The sequence below is a fragment of the Numenius arquata genome, chromosome 4 (assembly GCF_964106895.1).
Source record: "Numenius arquata chromosome 4, bNumArq3.hap1.1, whole genome shotgun sequence".
NCBI classification, from domain to species: Eukaryota; Metazoa; Chordata; class Aves; order Charadriiformes; family Scolopacidae; genus Numenius; species Numenius arquata.
The window spans coordinates 51,751,438-51,772,530 of NC_133579.1; the positions used below are offsets into that span (position 1 = coordinate 51,751,438).

Sequence of the window (21,093 nt, forward strand, 5' to 3'; positions counted from 1 at the left end):
TGCTGTAAGATCAAGATCATGCAACAGTGACAGCTACCAAAGCAAAGAAATTTCTAGGGAGCTTTTACTAAGACTTTATCCACTTTTGGGGCAAATCACCTGTTACTGGAAGTGCTTGAAGAATTCTGATGTGGAAAGGAATAAGAAAAATGTAAGAGAAAGTTGGCATAAGTGTAAATCAAAATCCGTATAGATGTTGAATTTTATGTTAACCCCTTTATACTGCGTGCACACACAAATAGTAACAGAAGCCTACTTAACTGTCGGGTGCCATAACCCAAGGTGGGCTGCATGGCCTGGATTGCAAAGCATAGGCTCAAAAAAGCTAAAACTGTACAAAGAAATTTCATGTACCGGCTGTACTCTGCAGCCCAGAAGCTAGCCAGTATAGAATGGCCTATTTCCATGTTATTAAATTCTTTTACCCACACCAAAATAGGTCAGCTTCATGGCAAGTGACTGCAGAGAATAGTTCCCGATCTGTACTAATTTCCCCATATGCCCTGAATTTGTCTGAGAAAGCTTTACTTGGTGTTGGTCAAAACTGTGCCCAGTGACTGTGCTAAGGCTAATAGTACGGATGATTTAAATGTCCAGGAACTTTCCCCAACACTCTTCCTGCTGTTTCATGATTGGCTTACAGCTGCATGGGCCCATTTCTGGAGTCTTTGCATTTCTGTCTTCCATCACCCCTTGAAATGGCTGGTTAAAATAGATGTTCAACTCAAAAATACAGTTTTCGTTTACCCCAAACTCACAGGTAAATGGAAATCAGATTTGCTTGAGATTTTCTGACATTAAAATATTTAAGCTTGGTTTACAAAATCAAGCTGATGCTCTTTTCCCTTTATGTCTTATGTCATAGTGGTTAGACAATTAACAAAGATGGAGTATACTAGGATTCAACCTTCCCTCCCTTTCTGATTCAAATCAAGCTCTGACTCGGTCTCCCACCTAATCATTGCCTTCAGGCTAGTCTGCAATGAATCTGACCACCTGTCCTGTGTAACTACCTCCCATTTGGTACCAAATAAGTAATTAGTTGCTGGAAATGAATTAGGGCATCTTGTCTGCCAGGCAAATTCTTTAATCAATGAAAGATAGACTTGTTTTCATTCTGAGAGCCAATGGAGATACAAGTGCTGTATACAAAGCACAACAACTTTTAACAGGAGTACCAACAGAAAGCCATACTTCCCTATCTAAATTGCAGTAGGTAGAGTAACTTCCCAGAAAGTTGGGCAGACTGGTTAAAATATTTAATTAGGCAGATCGGAGCTCTGAACCTTAATCCCAAGTAAATTTTCTAGCAAATTGGCCAAATGGGGACAGAATAAATCTTCCTCGTTTTCTTTTTAATCAAAACATCTGCTTTCATTATTTTAATTTTTTTGGTTAGTGAACAGAATAATTTCTTAATCACGCAGCCCTTTTGTGTAAATGTTTAATTTGCTACTAGGTGGGATATGTGTTGTGTTCTAAAATCTTTAAAAGAAGATATGAATATATGAGGAACTTCTCTCTCATAGGCCACTCATCCAAAGCAGCAGAATAAAAGATTTTTCTTTGTAGCTCACGTGGACCAGAAGACCTTTTACTTGCACTCTGTATCTGAATCCAATTTTGCAATAAAATCTGAGCAAGGCTGGTTCAAAGCCACATGAATGGAATCAGTCACACTGAGTTTACTGAGTGAACAAAATTGACCTACTTTTATGCAGTAAAATATGCTAAATAGTGTGTGTGCAATTTCTGTGATGCACTAAGCTTCCCAGAATATATAAATTAATAACTATGATAAGAGTTTTCAATCCATAGAGTGTGTATGCATAAGTATGTATAGGCAGGCTATAAAGTTTAGAATTTGGTTGTCGTTTCTTTCCAAATGTTTCTGCAGATTTTAGTAATTGAAAGTAAATCTATTAAAACATTCTATCACCAATAGTCATTGAAAACAGATGCTACCTAGAGGGTAATAATACGCAAACTCTATTCCTAATATCATAATTGTGAAATAGATAATAGATCATTCAAGTAGCATGCAAAGTTTATATAACTAAAAAAAGGCTAGATATCTTTTATAAAGGTCTTTTTTCGCACTGAAATTTCTGAAATTCCTGAAACTGCATCTATGAAAGATATTTTATTTCAGTTTCTGAATTGTTCTATTTCATTTTGTTGACTTTTCTAGTTAACATTGTTGTTTCCTCTGCTGTCTCCAATAGAGAATTTAATTTATTCTGTTAAATGCATTGTACTGGCCACTCTTGAAATTCAGATCCAATTAGCTGCAAAATCCTACAGTATGGACAGGCAGATGACGTGCAAGGTCCCAGGAACAATCCTTCAACCTTGCTTATTTAAGGTGTCATTACCAGAGAGATGAATAGTGGCATTTCTGTTTCCAAGAATATTAGCATTTCTGGAAATTTACCACACTCCTTTATGCAAACTAACTTGATGGATTTCACTGGTATGCTTCTGAAAAGACCAATGACGGCAAAAAACTGGCCCTTGTGATGTCGAGGCATTGCTCTGCAGCCATTTGAACATTTTAAATGTGGTTGCAAAATAGCCCTGAGGTAATGGTTTCTAACCATCAGAGACTCTTTTTTTAAAGCCAAGATGTGCACAAGTAGATAAAATTCAAGTACTGAGTCCAAACCTTAATTAATTTTTCTTCTATTAAAAACAGTTTTCAATCATTCCCCTACAATATTGACTTCTGTGAGTTGGAAAAGAGATGATTAAACATAGCTTTAGCCAAACAGTTCTATTGAATAAAAAAAGTAAATTAAGGGGGTGTCACCTTAAAAATACATACCTTAAAAATAAACCCAACTTATTGCTGACTTCATAAGATACTTGAGAATGGTCTTTTATTTGCTAATATCAGAATAAAAACTGTATAAATTTAAAAATTCAATTGCATTTCTTCTATCTCAGGGTCTTATCCTCTAAAAGTATATTTATGTCATATTAAAATAAAAGGACATACTATTCCTTTGACTAAAATGATTCGCATGTGCTTTTATTGCTCAGAATATAAGGGTTTATTTCTCTAAATTTCTTTCACAGTCACTCTGTCATCAGTGAACAAAAGAAAGAGACAGGAAAACTGAAGCACAATAACCTTACAAAATATGAATCAGCCACATCACTTAATTGGTTTGATTCCATAAAGTATAATTTATACCAACTAATTATACAGTTTTTGTCATTTAAATGTTGAAGTAAATATAATCCATCTATTCTTTCTTGAAGCCTATTTTAAGAGTTGGAAACAAGCCACAGCTGTCCTTGCAGCTAGCTCAGACCGGTCTAATGCTTGACGCGTTGAGGGTTAGCCTATTAGCTTCTAGGAAGTTTGTACTGAACTGTCTTTTTACTGAACCAGCTACCATTTACGTGAGTAGCTGAGAGAGAAAGGCCATCAACTCCCTTCTGGACCAGGATGTATGCCTACAGAAACAGCTTTTATTCACTCTTCTCTGTTCAAAGGCAATGTTATGTTATACCACATTTTCACTTAATTGCTTGAACATGGTTGCTATGATAGGAAAAGTACTTTCCCTTTCAGTCTTTGCCTTATTTTTCCTGGTTTTGGTAAGAATCAAACTTTGGTATGAAACATTTATCTTAATATTTACAAAAAAAGCTGTATCTTTAATAATGAAAAATGCATAGTAATGCAGAAAGTCAGTGTACTAAAGAAGAGTCTGGCAAGGCATATAAAACACTTTTGGAAATAAATTTCTACTAATAAAATCATTCAGATTCATTTTTCTTCTAGTTATAAAGAAAGTATCAGTTTTCTGAAGTGTCTCATTTTCCTGAAATGTGGGCCAACAGATACCTGCAGGTCAAACAACTCTGACAGAAATATATAATGTTTAGAGGTTTCCCCTTTGTTACACTCCTCATTACCGTGAGACATGCAAGGTGGGAGTTCCCCACTGAATATGTTCAAAAGCAAAGGTTCTAAATAAAAAATTCCATGTTCAGCAGGATAGTCAGTGGTTTTTCATCACTGGATGCCGATATCCCATCCGAACCTGCCTGTCTTCTTAAAGGACCCTCGATGAGATGAAGGTGTTCCATGATACATTTTTTTGGCAAGCTTGTAATGTAATATTTATCAATGTAGCTTCCTCCAAGTATTAATAATGTATATTCTCCTACTTCTACTGTGAAACCTTTTTTTTTCTATTTTTTTTTTTTAGTTTAACTGAGTTCAGAAAATAAATTTAAACTTCATTCTGTGATAACTGATGCCTTCTTACTTGATAAGGTAATCTATAGCATAGCATCATTGATGTAAACCCTTTGGGAAACTGTCATCCTGATTATGTGATGCAAAATAATTTACTCTGCAGCAGTTAGTATTGAAGGACCTTAAGTCCCCTTTTTCAGCCTGCACTTGGACTTCCTGGCTTTGTTGACCAGTGATGAGTAATGGGATGCTGGAGGTCTCAACTCCGAGCAACAGTAAAGGCTCTTTAAGTCTTGCCAGGCCTGAACTTGGTACCTGCCTGAACCTGATTTTAAAGGCTTATTTTTCACATAAACTGAAATGCTGCACAAGTATCTTTTCAGCTATGGTAGTCAAGCAAATGACAAATTCCATTTCCTGGCAGGCAGTTACTGTGAATCATTGCAACATTTTCAAAGAGCAAAACTGAAAAATTCAGTTACTGTATTAAAAATAAAAGTCATACTCAGCTTTTTTTTATAAATTATTTTTGTTTAGCTATAATTAGTCTTGTGTCTCTGTGAACTTCAGGCACACTAGATACCATCTTACAAACTGCTTAACCAAATGGGACTGGCTAAGTAAATCCCCACTGATCAGGATTTTTTCTTTTACTATTTTGATTAAGCAGAAGTCCTTAGTTTACAAGAATATAAATATGTTGCCTGTAACACATCCAAAAAAACCGAAGAACATTTCAGTTAACTGTCTGCCCTGATCAAGCTTGTTCCAATACACTGGAATCTCTATACTGACATTTTAGCTTGTAAGCCATGCTAAATGTTCATTATTTTCAATATGAACACAAACCTCCAATATTATTCTCTTCTATTTTGTTGAGAGTCACTGCTATAATTCAGCTTCTGTGTATTTGATATAATAGAAGGAAAGGTTTTCAACCATCTTAACATGCAAAGCACAGGACAAGCTTGATCTCTCGTGATTTTTTTTGCTCCTTCATAGCAACAATTGGGCAAAGATATCATAACTACAGTGCATGCATTAAATGAGATCTCAAGGCTATCTTCTTCAAAGAAGATGATATATTTCATGATTTATCTGTTTCATGAAAACTGTCTGACATTATATAAGACTTACGTATTCTTGCAACACCATAGCAGATGCAGTCATCCAATAAAATAGAAAATGACTTAGGCTCCTAACAGCAAAGAAAGTAAAATATACAACTGAAAATCAGACACAGGAAAGAGCATTGGACCCAAGGACCTTGCCAAAGCTCTGAGTTTTTCAATTTCCAGGTGTTATTTCCTCTTGTATGTGCGATACCCTTCCAGCAACAGGGGTTCCAGATGAAAGGAAGGAGCAGACGGCAGTGGTGGTTTAACAAGCATTGAGGACAAGGACAGTGAGAATGGTAGTTCAAAAAACCTCTCTTGGATGATTTGCTTGTTGACCACATTTGGAGCATTTCACAAGTGTTTTGATGCGATGTCAGGAAACACAAGGAGGCATCAGTGGCTGTAGAACATGTGAGCTCTGACAAAATAAGATAAGACTGGACAGAGGTCTTAGGAGTGAAATTTACAGTGGCAACCAAAAGCTGAACTTAAGGACACTTGTGGTAGTGTACTCGGACATTGTCACACTTAGTACAAACAGGGAGAGAAAGATGGAAAGACAAAGCTTTAAATGTCTGTCTGAGAAAAAGGTGTAAGGAGAAGGGATTCACGTTATTGGAAATTAGGAGCACTTGCTAAAGAATGGGTGCCCATAGAGAGGATGTAAAATTCATTTTGGCCATCAGAAAAACAGGCTTCAGAAAGTTTAAAAACTTTCTTATGACCCTCATGATTCCAGCTGAAAAGTTCAGGAAAATTTGCAGGTGTTGAAAAGCACACAATTTAAAAAAAAATGCAAAAATGCAGAGTTCAGATAAAGGCTGAAGTCATCAGAACTCTGCATTCTTCATCAAAGAATCCTACAAAAGGTGATGATAGTCCAGTAGGAAATGTAGAAACAGTAGATGACACAGAATCAAACTCAGGTCCAGTAAAGAGGACAAAGAAAGCCACAATATAAAGTCAAGGGTTAAAATGAGAACTAGTATGAGTAGCTTTAAATACCTAACAAGAATATCAGCATAATAGGCATGTTTGAAATCTGTGGGAAAGAAGAACAGTCAGGCAGCAGAGTACCAAGAAGCAAAACACAGAGGAAAGACAAAGGATACCTTATCAGTGGAGGAATGGCGATGGTTGTTAAAGGAAGCTCTAAGTCAAGTAAGACTTAGAAGAGAATAGTATTAACACTAGCTAGTCAGGAAAAGTTCTTTAGTTCTTCTAAATTTTACAGCAACTGTAATGAGTTTAAAAGTGGAAATAAATAAAACTGAGGGATATTGCTATAAAAAATCTGAATTGAGACAGTTAAATTCCTGTGGGTGGTGTGGGTGCTATCTAGGGACACCATTTTGAAGATCCACAGCAAATGCACAGTGCCCATTAAAAAGCAAGTCAGTAAGGGTAAACAACATAGCTAATAAAACTAGAACACATCTTTCAAAAAAATGAAGTTGTGTCTCAGGGAGAACAATAGAAGGAACCATAAAATCTGCTTTATCTATGAGACCACAATAAAGAAGACAAAAACCAGGTTTGAATAAATCTCTGGCAAACAAGTTAATAATAATTGTCTTTTAAAGACAACTGGAGACAAAAGCCTGAAAGGGGACTGTGTAAAACCAACACAAAATTGAGATATAGAAGAAGTGCTCAGAGAAGATATCAGAGAAGATAAAATCACAAATTAAAAACTTAACACATTTTTTTCTTCATCTTTGGTGTAGAATAGCTGGGGAATTTTTCTGTCCTGGAACTCTTCTTTATGGGGACTCATGAGAAATTTAAATTAGCTATAGAAGCAGTTGTGGAACGAACAGACACGACAGTAACAAATCATTGGGATTAGCTGTTAATGCCCAAGAGCCTGAAGGATGAAATAAGTGAATTATTATGATGTGTAATATTTTGCTTCAAACCACTCTGGCACATGAAAGCTTGGAGGTGCTAATATAATACTGATGTTTTTTCCCCAAAGATTTCCAGGGAGTTCGAGGGAGCTAAGGATGGGTATGACTGACATGCACAGGGCAAAACAATAGGAGTAGGATTAATGGACTCATGGAGAATATCCCATACTGAAAAAAACCCACAGCTTTTCTAAATAAAGGTCATATTTTGCAACACTTTCTGAATTCTTTACTGATGTAAACATGCAGGTAGATATGTAGGGATGAATTCAAAACAAATGAGGGAAGCTATGAATATATGATTAGTCTGTGCACCTCACTAACATTGGATGTTGTGGACTCTGAAATTTTACTTAAGTTTCAAGGCAATGGGCAACTTGCTGTAAGGGAAAAACATTGAGGGTTGTTAAACACAAAGACACCATTTGGGCTAAAAATTGTTAGAAACTGAGAAAGTGCTTTTTGGCCTGTTCTTATGTGTACCCTCTTGTGGGAGAATGGCTAGCTGAGAAGGGTCACGTAGACATGATCCAGCTGGCCGAGCAAAAGCTTGAGAAACATCGGATTCAGCCCCTGTAACTGCTGGGCTGGCAAGGACACCTTGTCCTTGACTGTAATTGTTGTATGATAACAGGGAGGTTGCAGCTGCTCAGGCATGGGAAAAGAGGATGAAAGTAACTGTAAAGAAGGAACCAAGGGCGGAGTTGATCTTTCTAAGAACTAACCAATCATGAGCTTAACTTTTGTAATATGTATGAGCTAATTATGTTAGGACATAAAAGGCAACTGTGTGAATCAATAAACGAAGCTTGCTGATCACTCATATTGAGTGGCCCTGTCTTCCCTCTGTCGCGACACCCTCTAAATGTCAGCGTAAGAAACAGAAGGCACAGCCAGACGGATCTTTGTCTTAACATGGTCACTCTTACATGCCTGCAGAAATGCAATATATTTTCATACTGAGGAAAAGAAGAAGAATAATTTTTATATGAGAGAAAAATGTGAAGTTTCAGGTGTGGTTTGGTATCTAAGGAGCATTTATAATACATGAAGTGGGGTTACAATTCATGTGCAAGAAAAGAGATACAAAGGAAAAATCTGCCATGATCTTACTGCAAATTCACACGAATGTTCTAATATGAATTTGCCTTATTAACAACTTTTAGCAGCTAATTGTTTTGGCATAGTTATCAAGGTTTATGCTTGATTAGTGTCTGCAATTCAAAGGTATGGAATATACAAAACTTCAGTAAATTTAAGGGGAGCAGTAAGTGACAATCCTGCTAATCATACACAGACTATGAAACTCCTTAAATTAGCATACTTCTGAAAAGCCTCATTTAAACTAATTGATATGAAATGTTATAAATTGGCAGTGGATGATCACTACTTTGAGGCTGTGTTTTCAAGGACAGAGATGATCTTCTTGGCCAAGACGTGTGAAAAATCTGTTCCTGATTATCCTAACAACAATGCTTAGCGTGAACCAGTTCTGTCTTTGGTACCTGGAAGTCCTAGATTATAACCTTTTGTCACTTGAGGGGGATCATCCAGTTTTCCTTGAAAAAATAGTATTTCCCAAAGAATTTATAAAGTGTAAATGAAATGAACACTCAGGCTCAGGCTGGCCCTCTGGAATGACGATATACATCCTCTTAAACACTCAAAACTCAATACTTTCAAATTGAGCTTTATATTATTTAAAAACACAACAGTATATTCTAAGTATATTCTAAGTATATTCCACTCATATACTGATTTTCTTCCTGGATCTCAATTCCTTATATAAAGGATTTTCTATATTAATACTTTCAGTCATGCTTATTTGAAAATTAGTGCATTTGGAATACAACATACTCTTAGGAAATCTGGGTGGGTTGTCATTGACATCCGTGAGAGTAATGTTTACAGTTGTAGTACCAGCTAGTCCTCCCAGCTGTCCTCCCATGTCCTTGGCTTGGATTAGAACTTGATATTGTTCTTTCACTTCTCTATCCATATTTGGCAAAGCTGTTCGTATTACACCTATGAGAAGAAATGGGAAAGAGAAAGAACAAGTAAACAAAGGGCTGTGATTGTCTACTATTACATTTTAATACTGGATCTCTTGGACCAGAAATGGAACTCTTCCTAGAGGGCTGATAAGAGAGGAGTTCACACAGAAATATGCAAATCACTTGGGCTTTTCTAAAGTATTCTCAGGCTTTTCTAAAGTGTGCTCATCAGCTATTCAACCATTCAAAATGACTGCTGTGTCTTTTCAATCAGGACATGAACTGCTGAAACAGAATCTTGCATTTTCACTAGGGATGTGAATGGCGTGAGCCTATGTTTGCTGCATTGGGACCAAAGAATGCTGTATTGTGCAGAGTAGGGTAATGCAGGAAGAGGTGACAGTGTATTTCAGAGACTGCATCTTCAATTGTTTCCAGCCAGTCACTTGCCATCACTGTTAAACTACTGTAGGCCAAGACAATATTCCTTCTGTACAAAAGGAGGTCTTTATTAGAAGACTCTCTTTCACTTGAGAAAGTTTTCTTGATACAGCACATAGATGCAGTGAAAACTTTAGGACTTTCCGTAACGAAATGTAATAAAAATATCATGGCAAGGCACTACCCAAATGACTCTTAATCATCAGTTATTTTGGATAGCTGATATCTAAATAGGTATGCCATAAACTCCCTTCTGATACGTTAAGAATGTATATGATAAAAGGAGGACTTGGAGAGAGAGAGAGGTACTACTGATCATAGAATTAGCTGATGAGGTTGTAAGAAGCTGTAAGGTTTGGGGAACTCAAGCCTTTCTCTTGAAACCAAATGTATAGGAGAAAATGCATTTCTTTGTTAAAATTTTACAAGGGCATAGTACACTGCAAAATGCTATATATTCTGCAATAGTTTTCAGAAAATGATTAAGTGCAGATTGGTGCAGATAGCATACACAATTGAAACCTAAACCAACTGGAAGCATGCTTCTCTAAGTTATTATTTGTTTAGAAAATATTCTTTTCTAGTATTAAACCGTTTGGGTTTAAAAGTAGACTTTGTCCCCTGTTATAATGGGTCTGGAAGGATAAGAAACAAACTTTAAGGGTCAGTTACTCTGATGGACCTTGGTGGTAAAAGAGTGGACATGGCAGGGACTGTAATACATTTAACCTTCCTGCAAGAGCAATAAAAACTAACTCTCCCACTTCCACATAGTTTGCTTACCTCCAGAAAAGCACTGCAAACAATTAGGTCAGTAAAAAAGAGGAGTAAAGGGGCAGCTGTGACATTCAGACCCATAAAGGTTAAAAACTATTTAAGTGTAAAAGGTTCATATCAGAGTAAATATTTATCATCTATCAGGAATGATTTGAGAAAGAAGTATGTGTAGTCATGTGCATGCCAAACATAATCCTTATTTCACATATAAAGTTATGGTCAGTGGTTTCACCATTACCGCTTTGCGATGAGATCTTGAGGTAGTAATAGAAATTTCCACAAACGTATCAGCCTTTGTGTGATAGAAGCTAAAAAGTAAACAGAATGTTTGGGACTGTTTGGAAAGGAATAAAGAACAAAGGCATTACGATTAAAACATTTTATACATCCATATCAGCTGAATACTGTGTGCACTTTCTTGTCCTAACAAGGAAGAGAAGGATGATCAGTGTTACAGAACAGCTTCTGTTTAAAGAAGTCTTCAATCTAGAAAAAAAGCAACTAGGGGAGAATATGGGTCTATAAGGTAATAAGGAACTAATAAATAGGATTTAGCTGTTCACTGTGCAGTGTAATTGTAAGGTATGAAAGTAAAGATGTGTCACGTTTCAAAGAAGCAAGAAGAGCTGGTTCTTCACCTAAAAAAAACTTTTGCCGTGGAATTTCCAGTCAGTGCATGTGCAGATACTGTGTTCCCAGATGTCAACTCTACTGGGAAGTAGATAAGTTATGGAGGAGAAATCTTTTCAGAGTTTTAGTTACAAGGACACTGCTAATCACCCAGGAACTTCATAAGAACAAGTTGTTGAAGACCAGAAGAGTATTCAGGGGGTGCATCACTAAACACTTCCTCTTTAACCCTTCACTAGAGCTGAGCAGGCCACCACTTTTGGAAAGATGATACAGAGCATGGACTTGTGGTCTGGCCTAGTATGAACGTTCTTAAGTTCTTTAAATAACTACAAGGGAATGTGTCAAATTTGACACTAGAATGCAAGAGATGGCAAAAAATAAAGCCAATGACAGCAAGCCAAAAAGTGCTTATTCATCTACCAGCAGTTCTGAGTTTATGTCATTTTGTACTCAAATGGCTTTCTTCCCCTTTTCCTGTCAAAAACACTCAAGACAGGTGTCTGGCAGTAAAACTCTGTATTGAAAAAATACTGTATCATCTCCTTGGTTATAAAATAAAGAATTGGAAATTCCAGAAGAGCTGCAGTGCTGCCCAAGACTTATGGATTTTAGAGCAAATCTTTAAGCAGCATCCTGTGCATTATTATTCATATACTGTTTATCTATACAGCCATTGTTGGTTAGGCCCACAGGTAATTCACATATTGTGACTTTTCTAATGTAAGACAGGTTACAGCACATTACTGTTGCTCATAGAAGCATGAATCTATATATGTTTTTCTGGTATAGTATTTAAACCTATGCTGGGCTAGCTGTTTCATGAATCTTCCTTTATAGCCATGTCCACTCTTTTACCACCAAGGTCCATCAGAGTAACTTATTATTATATAATATTGTTTTATATATATATAACACAGTATTATATAATATTATTATAACTCAATATTAAGATATTAATAGACAGATGGGGAAACACTGGGTTTGTATGATGTTCCAGGGCTAATAGCGTGCAGGCCATCACCTATGGTCCACTCATTACTCACTACGGAGTAACAGAAGAGAGTGCACGATACACCAACCCAAAGTGCCACAGGAAAAGTAGTTCTTCAAGTACTAACAAATTTATTTTTTTTCTTGCAAAACTTGTGCTAGAATGCTAATTGTGGCTTCAGTGAAGAAGCCACATGACAATTTTTCTTGTCATTGAGTTACTCCTTATTCAAGACTGAAATAAAAAATTTAGCATAAAGGTAAATACTATTTTTTTTCCCCCAGACACTTGAAGAAGTCCCATTTTAGTTTGAAAAGTAAAGTTTCTCACTGCAAATTGCAGTATCATCTCCTGCTAAACGGAGCATGTGACAAAGGAATGTGCCCATTGGTGATAGTGCACTAACAGCCTTATGAGGATCTCACCACCAAACTATTGATTATCAGGGACAAAGGCTCTTTAACACACAGTCTGACATTCAAGTACAGCTTCACTGGAAGGAGAAACTATTTGCTGAAAGGAGCATATGGACAACTACCCCTGTAACACATTCAGGATGACACAAAGTATGGCATTCACCATGCAGGTTATTGGCCCCTTAACTGAATTACTAAATATAAAAACAAGAATGACATTTAAAAATATAGGACAAGATATCTAATTAACATGTCTACCAATCTCCCAAATACTTGTCTCTAAATGTATTATCCTTTTCTGCTCACACATCCAATAACCCCAGACAAACATCCTATGCCCCAAGAAAAGAGGAGGGCAGGAGATGATTAGCTGTTCCACAGCCTCAGATTAGATCTATATAGCAAAACAATCATTGCTAGAGAATTTCTGACTGTAAGTTCAGCAAGAGAAAATCCTGAGAAAAAAAAAAATGTAGACCCAAAATACGAAACTGAATCATCAGGAAAAAAACCCCAAAATAGAATGCATGTAGCAGATACAGCTTTATCTATAGAGAAATGGTAAAGCATAAAAAAATAATCATTCAATGTATACATACTTCAGATATTCCAGGACTGATTGGAGGAGCATGTTTCTTTTTTTTTCTACAATAGATTGTAATTAATTCAAAAAAATAGTCAATACTCAAAACTAAATCACGTGCAAAGTTACTCTACTGGCTTTTAGACATATCAGCCCAGTGCATATTTATTCATTGACACTACCCACATGAATCAAAATCCAAAGTTAAATTTGTCCATTATTGCTGATAAACTATTTACCTGTCTTCGGATCAATGGAGAAATATGGTTGCCCCTGAAGAATGCTGTATACCACTCTGGCACTGTTTCCATAAGTGGGATCATCAGCATCTGTCGCCTTTACTTGAAGCACATATGCACCTGCAAAGGAACACAGGTAATCACGTTTTCAGTACAGAGCAGTGATCAGGGATATTTCAGACACATTAGTTCTGCTGCTAGTGGATTCTGTTGTAATTCTTGTTCTTCTGGAAACAAGGCAGGAATAAAACAGTCATTTCTTCAGCTCCATGCTAGCAACCATCTATGTAACATCTGAGGCATAATGGGAAGGAAAGGAAAAGCAGCCCAACATCAGAAGATATTTATAAACAGTTTATGATACATGCATTATTTACAAAACCTTTTTGCCCAACACATATAGGATACAGGCCTAGAGAAGCACAATACTGGATTTTGAGAAAGCAGTATGCAGTCTTGTGAAAAGGCTGACAACTGTGTGAGTTGCCTTTAAAACAAGTCTTTGGTCAAGCAACTCCTGAATCTGCCAGTGAACCAATCTCTAAGTACCTTAACAAAACCATACTGCAGTCTCCTAAAGACGGAATTCACATTCCCATTGTAAAATGAAATTAGGTTGTTCGGTTGAGCCAGTTGTCTTCAAAATCCAGACTTCAGTCTTCATCTCTTTTCAATACAGCTCATTAGGAAACAAAAGCACCATGGAGAAAGAACCTCCCCTTGACATTCTGTTTTCAGCCATGTGCAGTTTACTTTATATTCCAACTTAAAGGGGATCCATACCATGGAGCAAAAGAAATGCACACGAAGACAGAATACTCACTGTAAATGGCAATAGTCTTAAGAAATGTCTTGTCCCTCCTGATGGTTTCTAAGCAATTTATCTGCATTTCCCCACTGCCCCATACTTAAAATAGTGCTCAAACTATAGTCTTCAGCAAAACAAACAGCCACATATTTAGGCTCTCCTATCAGTTTTGAAGAATTAATAGTTTCCTACAATCTTCTGTGCATTTGAATGTTGGGATCTGTGGTGCTGATTTGGAGTGAGTGAGGGCTAAGACAACCTATACGAGAACCAGCAGAGGGAGGAGGGTTATCCCCACCGTTTTTGTTTTAAGGAATGTTCTGCATTTGAAGGCCATCTAACATTTTATGAAGAATATCTGTGGAGTACTGCAAGCACTTCAAGACTGCTTCTTTTCTGTAATGAAAACCGGCATGTTTCAAAGGATGTTCACAATCTAGAATTAACCTTAGTGGACTTGTCGAAGTTTATTTCTGAGAGTGCCTCACTGAGAGATGCTCCATGTGAAAGGCCGTATGACTTAGACAGGAAAGTAACTCATAGCAAAGGTAGCTGTTGGGAGAATTTTTTTTTTCAGTCCCTGCCACCCCTCCCCTCCTCCCTTCCCCTTCCTCCCTCCCCATATAAGGATTGACAGTGGTGCTGAAGGGTTTGGAATTAACAATGTAAAAATACTCGCTGGTGATACAAGACTGCTCCTTTTACAGTTGTTTATTGAACAATAGAGAACAAAAAGGTATTCCAAGAGATATTCTTTTTGTCTACTGAAGAAGACACAAAAATATGAGTGCAATTTGACTAACAATTGCTTTTTAAAGTCAATAGGCTGATCATGTTTTTAAGCTTTGGGCAAGTTTCATTAAAATCAACTTCTAAAAAAATAAAATATTATCAATGAATAAATTAATGAAAATAAGCCATTGAGATGGATTCAGTTAACTAAAAGCCTGAGACTAGTGTCTTGATTTTCTGGATGTGAAAGGTAAGGAATGATACATGTTAGAGAATACCAAAGTCCAGGTTCATATAACAATTGTGGAAGCAGTGCCTACTAAAACATTCATGCCTTTCTTTACATAATACATAACCATAACTGACTGTACATTAAATAGCTTAGACAAGCCTAGCTGGGGGAATATATTTTCCTACTAGAATGACAGACAGAAGCTTTCTAATACCTGTAGGGCATTTGATGGCTTTCATCTGTTCCTACCCATAAGGAATATCTTCGTAATAGGATCTCCCGCTTTCAGCCCTGTCTTCTGCTCCAGAAACTCAGGGAGCCACAGCAATAACTTAGTTCTACTTCTGTGACCAAGATGGAGAAGAAAACGGTGGCTTTCAAATTTTTCCCCTCTTCTCTCAAAACCCAAAAGTTCACTGTACGTACCACCTTCGGACATTTACTGTTGTGGAAGGAAAAGAGAGACCTGTTCCTTCTGGAGCAATTACATTGACAAAATATGTCATGTTCACTCACCGTACAGTACAACTTCCCTTCCTCATATACACACATATGTCTTCCTTCATTGCTACAGTATCTCACAATCTTTCCAACGTAAAAAATTCAGTCTACTTTTTCCACTGAAAAGAAATGTTACCTTTTCACACAGGTCCCTCCTTCTTTCCTCCCTACCAAATTCTTCAGTCTTTCACTGTGTTCTGACCCTGGGCTGGTGAGTTTTGCTCCCCTCTGAAGTGGTGGTTCCCGGAGACTGAAGTCTGAGCTGGAACTGGGTGATTGAGCGCTTTGGCTGACAAGTGTGCTGCTTTGGGACTGGTTTAAGACAATAGCCTGCACTTTTCCCCCCAAAAAGGCAGTGCTGTTACACATTTCCAAGTCTCCCCTTGTGCCAGGGCTTATGTTTCTGATGCCACAGTGGTTTCTACTTCAGGGAGCTGATTTTAGTTTGTCTTCTGAGTGAAAATTGACAAAATTTTGTCATCATGTTACCAAGACCTTTGCTTTGCACCTAGAAAGGAGCAACATTCTCCATAAAAGAACAGGACAGGTAGATTAAGATTTACAAACACAAGTGCAGAAAGTTAAGGTTCTTTGAGGAAGTTAAGGTTCTTTGTGGAAGTTAAGGTTCTTTGTATATGCACTTATTTTCTGAAGTGCTGAGCACTGAGAAGACCTATCAAAGGTCAGTATTTAAAAATCCAATGCTTCTGGAAGGCTATCCACAGCACCTGCCTTCTCACAGGTTATCAACAGAGAACTTGCAAACACCCTAACAAAGATCTCTCTAGCACTTAAGAGTATCTGATCGAAACAGCAGACCTGTCACAGAGCGCACTGGCCATCACCACAAGAGGGTGAATCACATATTTACTACTGACTGTTCACGTTGACTAACTTTGGACAACAAATGTGGACAGTTAAAAGGCTCCTAAAGTCAGGCATTGAGGAAAATTTCATGTTACCTAATCAATACTTTTGCAGTACTTTTGGACTTTATGATATATCATCTTTATGAACTTTGCTTCACTGCACCTTGCTTGCAAATTGAAAACAACACATAACTCTATATGCCATCTTTTTCAAAAAAGAAGAATCTTTAAATCTAATATTGTACTAACCTTGAGATTTGAAATTAATATTAGCTGCTAAACTGAAGCTGCAATGAAACAAAATAAATCCTATATGTGATTCAATTTTAAGGAAATTTTTTAAGAAGAAAGCATTGTGCCTCTTAAGTACTTAATAGTAGTGCTTATATTCTAGCCATTTCAGTTACAATTCTGCACCTGCATTTATTACTATCAGAGCTTTTCTTTTAATCCTTAGAAGCTCGGTTCAGGAAAAAATAATTACAGTTTGCTTTGAAGAGGACCAAGATATGATAGTTTGCTACGTTAGGTCATATTCAGAAGGCAGATTTAGCTCTGGTAAAGTGTGTGCAAAAAATGCTGCAGTCTTTTTTATGGAAAACTTACATACACTTTAAGAACTTTTTACCTTCGTATGAACAGTGTGATTTATTCATTTATTTGTAGAATTAAAGATGAAACACCAACTCATTTGTTTACAATTTTACTCTATCAAATCAGTACCTAGATTAAATTTTATTTTGACTCCTTATGGTTAAATGAAATTTAATTATTGTTGTTTAAGAGACCAATAAGGAAGGATGATCTGTATTATTTATATTTTATCTCACTATGCCTATGATTTTGATAATGTCCCACAGAACATCCTTGTCTCCAAAATGCAGACACATGGATTTGACAGGTGGACCACTTGGTGGATAAGGAATTGGCTGGATGGTCACACTCAAAGTGTTACAGTCAATGGCTCAATGTTCATGTGGAGACCAGTGATGAGTAGTGCTCTTAGGGGTCCCTACTGGGACCAGTATTATTTAACATCTTTGTCGGGGATGTGGACAATGGAATTGAGTACACCCTCAACAAGTTTGCTAATGACACCAAGCTGTGTGGTACGGTCAACACATGCTGAAGGGAAGGGATGCCATCTAAAGGGACCTTGGCAGGTCCATGTGAACCTCATGAAGTTCAACAAGGCCAAGTTTGAGGTTCTGCACATGGGCTGGGTCAGTTACCACTGTCAGTACAGACTGGGTGATGTCAATTGAGAGCAGCCCTGTGGAGATGGACTTGGGGGTGTTGGTGGATGAACAACTGAGTATGACCCATCAACGTGTGCTCGCAGCCCAGAAAGCAAATCATATTCTGGGCTGCATCAAAACAAGTGTGACAAGCAGATTGAGGGAAGTGATTCTGCCCCTCTACCCCACTCTTGTGGGACCCCATCTGGAGTACTGTGTTCAGCTCTGGGGCCTCCAGCATCAGAAACACATGGACCTGCTTAGGCGGGTCCAGGGGATGGCCACAAAGATGATCAGAGGGATGGAGCATCTTTCCTATGAAGACAGGCTGAGAAACTTGGGGTTGTTCAGCCTGGAGAAGAGAAGGCTCTGGGGAGACCTTACAATGGCCTTCCAGTACCTGAAGGGGACCTACAGGAGAGACAGGGAGGGACTCTTTATGACGGACTGTAGTGATAGGACAAGGGATAATAGTTTTAAACTGACAGAGGGTAGATTTAGATTAGATGTAAGTAAGAAATTCTTTACTGTGAGGGTGGTGAGACACTGGAACAGGTTGCCTAGGGAAGTTGTGGATGGCTCATCCTTGGAAGTATTCAAGGCCAGGTTGGATGGGGCTTTGAGCAACCTGGTCTAGTAGGAGGTGTCCCTTTTCATGGCCTGGGGGTTGGAACTAGATGATCCTTCCAACCTTGGTCCCTTCCAACTCAACCTGTTCTATGATTCTATGATTTATGACTCAATGCATAGATTGGTAATACTTCAGAATATGAGAAACTTTACAAAGTATACTGAATCAACACAAATCAAGAACTATTGACTCAGTATATTCATCAACTTCTCTTAAGTTCCAACAGAATTAGGTAAGAAATGGTCAATTAAGATATTCAAGCAACTTCAATTTTTCTTGTTATTGTGTAAGTATTCACATATATTTAAGACGTTGGCATGTGAGGTATTGAATGCGTTAGTAGGGGGATTTTTAACAACAAAATTTTTCATAAATTTAATCCATACAGTGTCTCAGGAGACTGAAACAACAGATACACCAGTAAATGTGTTTATCTGTTTTTGCATATTCAAAGCAAAGCTACGGTGGCTGAGAATGGATTTTAGAGCTCTTTCCCATTCCATCATTTGTTTCCTAACACCTTGCAACATCAACTTAAAACCAATCAATATCCTTTTCACAGAGCAGTGACCATCTTCCCTTCTTTCCAAAACCACTATGACCAGCGAGCAGCTCCCGCTACTACACCAGCAGTAGCTTCCTCCAAACCAGAAATTATTTATCAAAACAAAGATTTGCTAAGAGTGTGAGCCAGAAGGTGGGCTTTCATGGCAATACTTACAGTGGAGTTCATGTCACCTGTTATTAGACTTCTACCATGTAGGCATCTACACTTAGGATAGGCACCTTCAGCTCGCTTTAGAATCATAGAATCATAGAATCATTATGGTTGGAAGAGACCTTTTAGATCATCAAGCCCAACTGTTAACCTAGCACTGCCAAGTTACTACAAAACTATGTCCCTCATCACTATATCTATACGTCCTGGTCAACAGGAGAGGTACCAGATGACTGGAGGGTGGCCAATGTGACGCCCATCTACAAGAAGGGCCGGAAGGAGGATCCGGGAAACTATAGGCCTGTCAGTCTGACCTCGGTACCAGGAAAGATCATGGAGAGGATCATCTTGAGTGAGCTCTCACGGCAAGTGCAGGGCAGCCGAGGGATCAGGGCCAGCCAGCATGGGTTTATGAAAGGGAGGTCCTGCTTAACCAACTTGATCTCTTTCTATGACCATGTGACCCACATTCTCAATGCGGGGAAGGCTGTGGACATTGTCTACCTGGACTTTGGTAAGGCCTTTGACACCGTCCCCCACAGTGTTCTCCTGGAGAAGCTGGCAAATCATGGCATAGACAAGTGTACTCTTCACTGGGTAAAAAACTGGCTGGATGGCCATGCCCAGAGAGTTGTAATTAACGGGCTGAAATCCAGTTGGCGGACGGTCACCAGTGGTGTCCCTCAGGGCTCAGTTTTGGGGCCGGTCTTGTTTAATATCTTTATTGATGATCTGGATAAGGGGATTGAATGCACCCTCAGTAAGTTTGCAGATGACACCAACCTAGGTGGGAGTGTTGATCTCCTTGAGGGTCAGAAGGCTCTACAGAGGGACCTGGACAGGTTGGATCAATGGGCCAAGGCCAATGGGATGAGGTTTAATAAGGCCAAGTGCCGGGTCCTGCATTTCGGTCACAACAACCCCAGGCAATGCTACAGGCTTGGGGAAGAGTGGCTGGAAAGCTGCCCAGCAGAAAAGGAGCTGGGGGTATTGGTGGACAGCCGGCTTAACATGAGCCAGCAGTGTGCCCAGGTGGCCAAGAAGGCCAATGGCATCCTGGCCTCTATCAGGAATAGCGTGGCCAGCAGGAGTAGGGCAGTGATGGTGCCTCTGTACTTGGCCCTGGTGAGGCCTCACCTCGAGTACTGTGTTCAGTTCTGGGCCCCTCACTACAGGAAGGACATTGAAGTGCTGGAGCGTGTCCAGAGGAGAGCCACCAAGCTGGTGAGGGGTCTAGAGAACAAGTTATATTAGGAGAGGCTGAGGGAACTGGGCATGTTTCGTTTGGAGAAGAGGAGGCTGAGGGGAGACCTCATTGCCCTCTACAACTACCTGAAAGGAGGTTGTAGAGAGGTGGGTGTTAGACTCTTCTCCCAAGGGAATAATGACAGGACCAGAGGAAATGGTGTAAAGTTGCGGCAGGGGAGGTTTAGATTAGATATTAGGAAGAATTACGTTACTGAGAGTGGTCAGGCACTGGAACAGCCTGCCCAGGGAGGTGGTGGAGTCACCATCCCTGGAGGTATTTAAGAAACGTGTAGACACGGCACTTCAGGGCATGCTCTAGCGCTTGAGATTGTTGATTTGCATCTGTTTGTGGGTGGGTGTGGTGTGTGGTTGTGGGTGTTTGATTTGTTTTGGTGTTGTGGTTGGGTTTTTTGGGGGGTTTTTTTTTGTTGCTTGGACTCGATGATCTCAAAGGTCCCTTCCAACCAAGAAGATTCTGTGATTCTGTCTTTTAAATACCTCCAGGGATGGGGACTCAACCACTTCCCTGGGCAGCCTGTTCCAATGTTTGACAATCCTTTCAGTGAAGAAATTTTTTCCTAATATCCAATTTGAACCTCCCCTGGTGCAACCTGAGCCCATTTCCTCTTGTCCTATCACCTATTACATGGGAAAAGAGACTGACCCCCACCTTGCTACAAGCTTCTTTCAGGTAGCTGGAGAGAGTGATAAGCTTTCTCTCCTTTTCTCTAGGCTAAACAACCCCTGGTCCCTCAGCTGCTCCTCATAAGAGTTGTGCTCTAGACCCTTCACCGGCTTCAT

General features: G+C 38.7%; 1 protein-coding gene across 2 annotated transcripts in view; it reads right to left on the minus strand.

Annotated features, from left to right (window-relative positions):
- Positions 1–21,093, minus strand: part of CDH12 (cadherin 12) — a 170,484-nt gene that overhangs the window by 60,279 nt on the left and 89,112 nt on the right. The window contains exons 3-4 of one of the 2 annotated variants that reach the window (XM_074146585.1): positions 13,316–13,435; positions 9,099–9,266 (exon numbers count right to left, since the gene is read on the minus strand). In XM_074146585.1, the coding sequence (XP_074002686.1) occupies positions 9,099–9,266; positions 13,316–13,435 (288 nt within the window). The remainder of the gene's footprint in view (positions 1–9,098; positions 9,267–13,315; positions 13,436–21,093) is intronic. The other variant, XM_074146586.1, reaches the window with a different exon arrangement.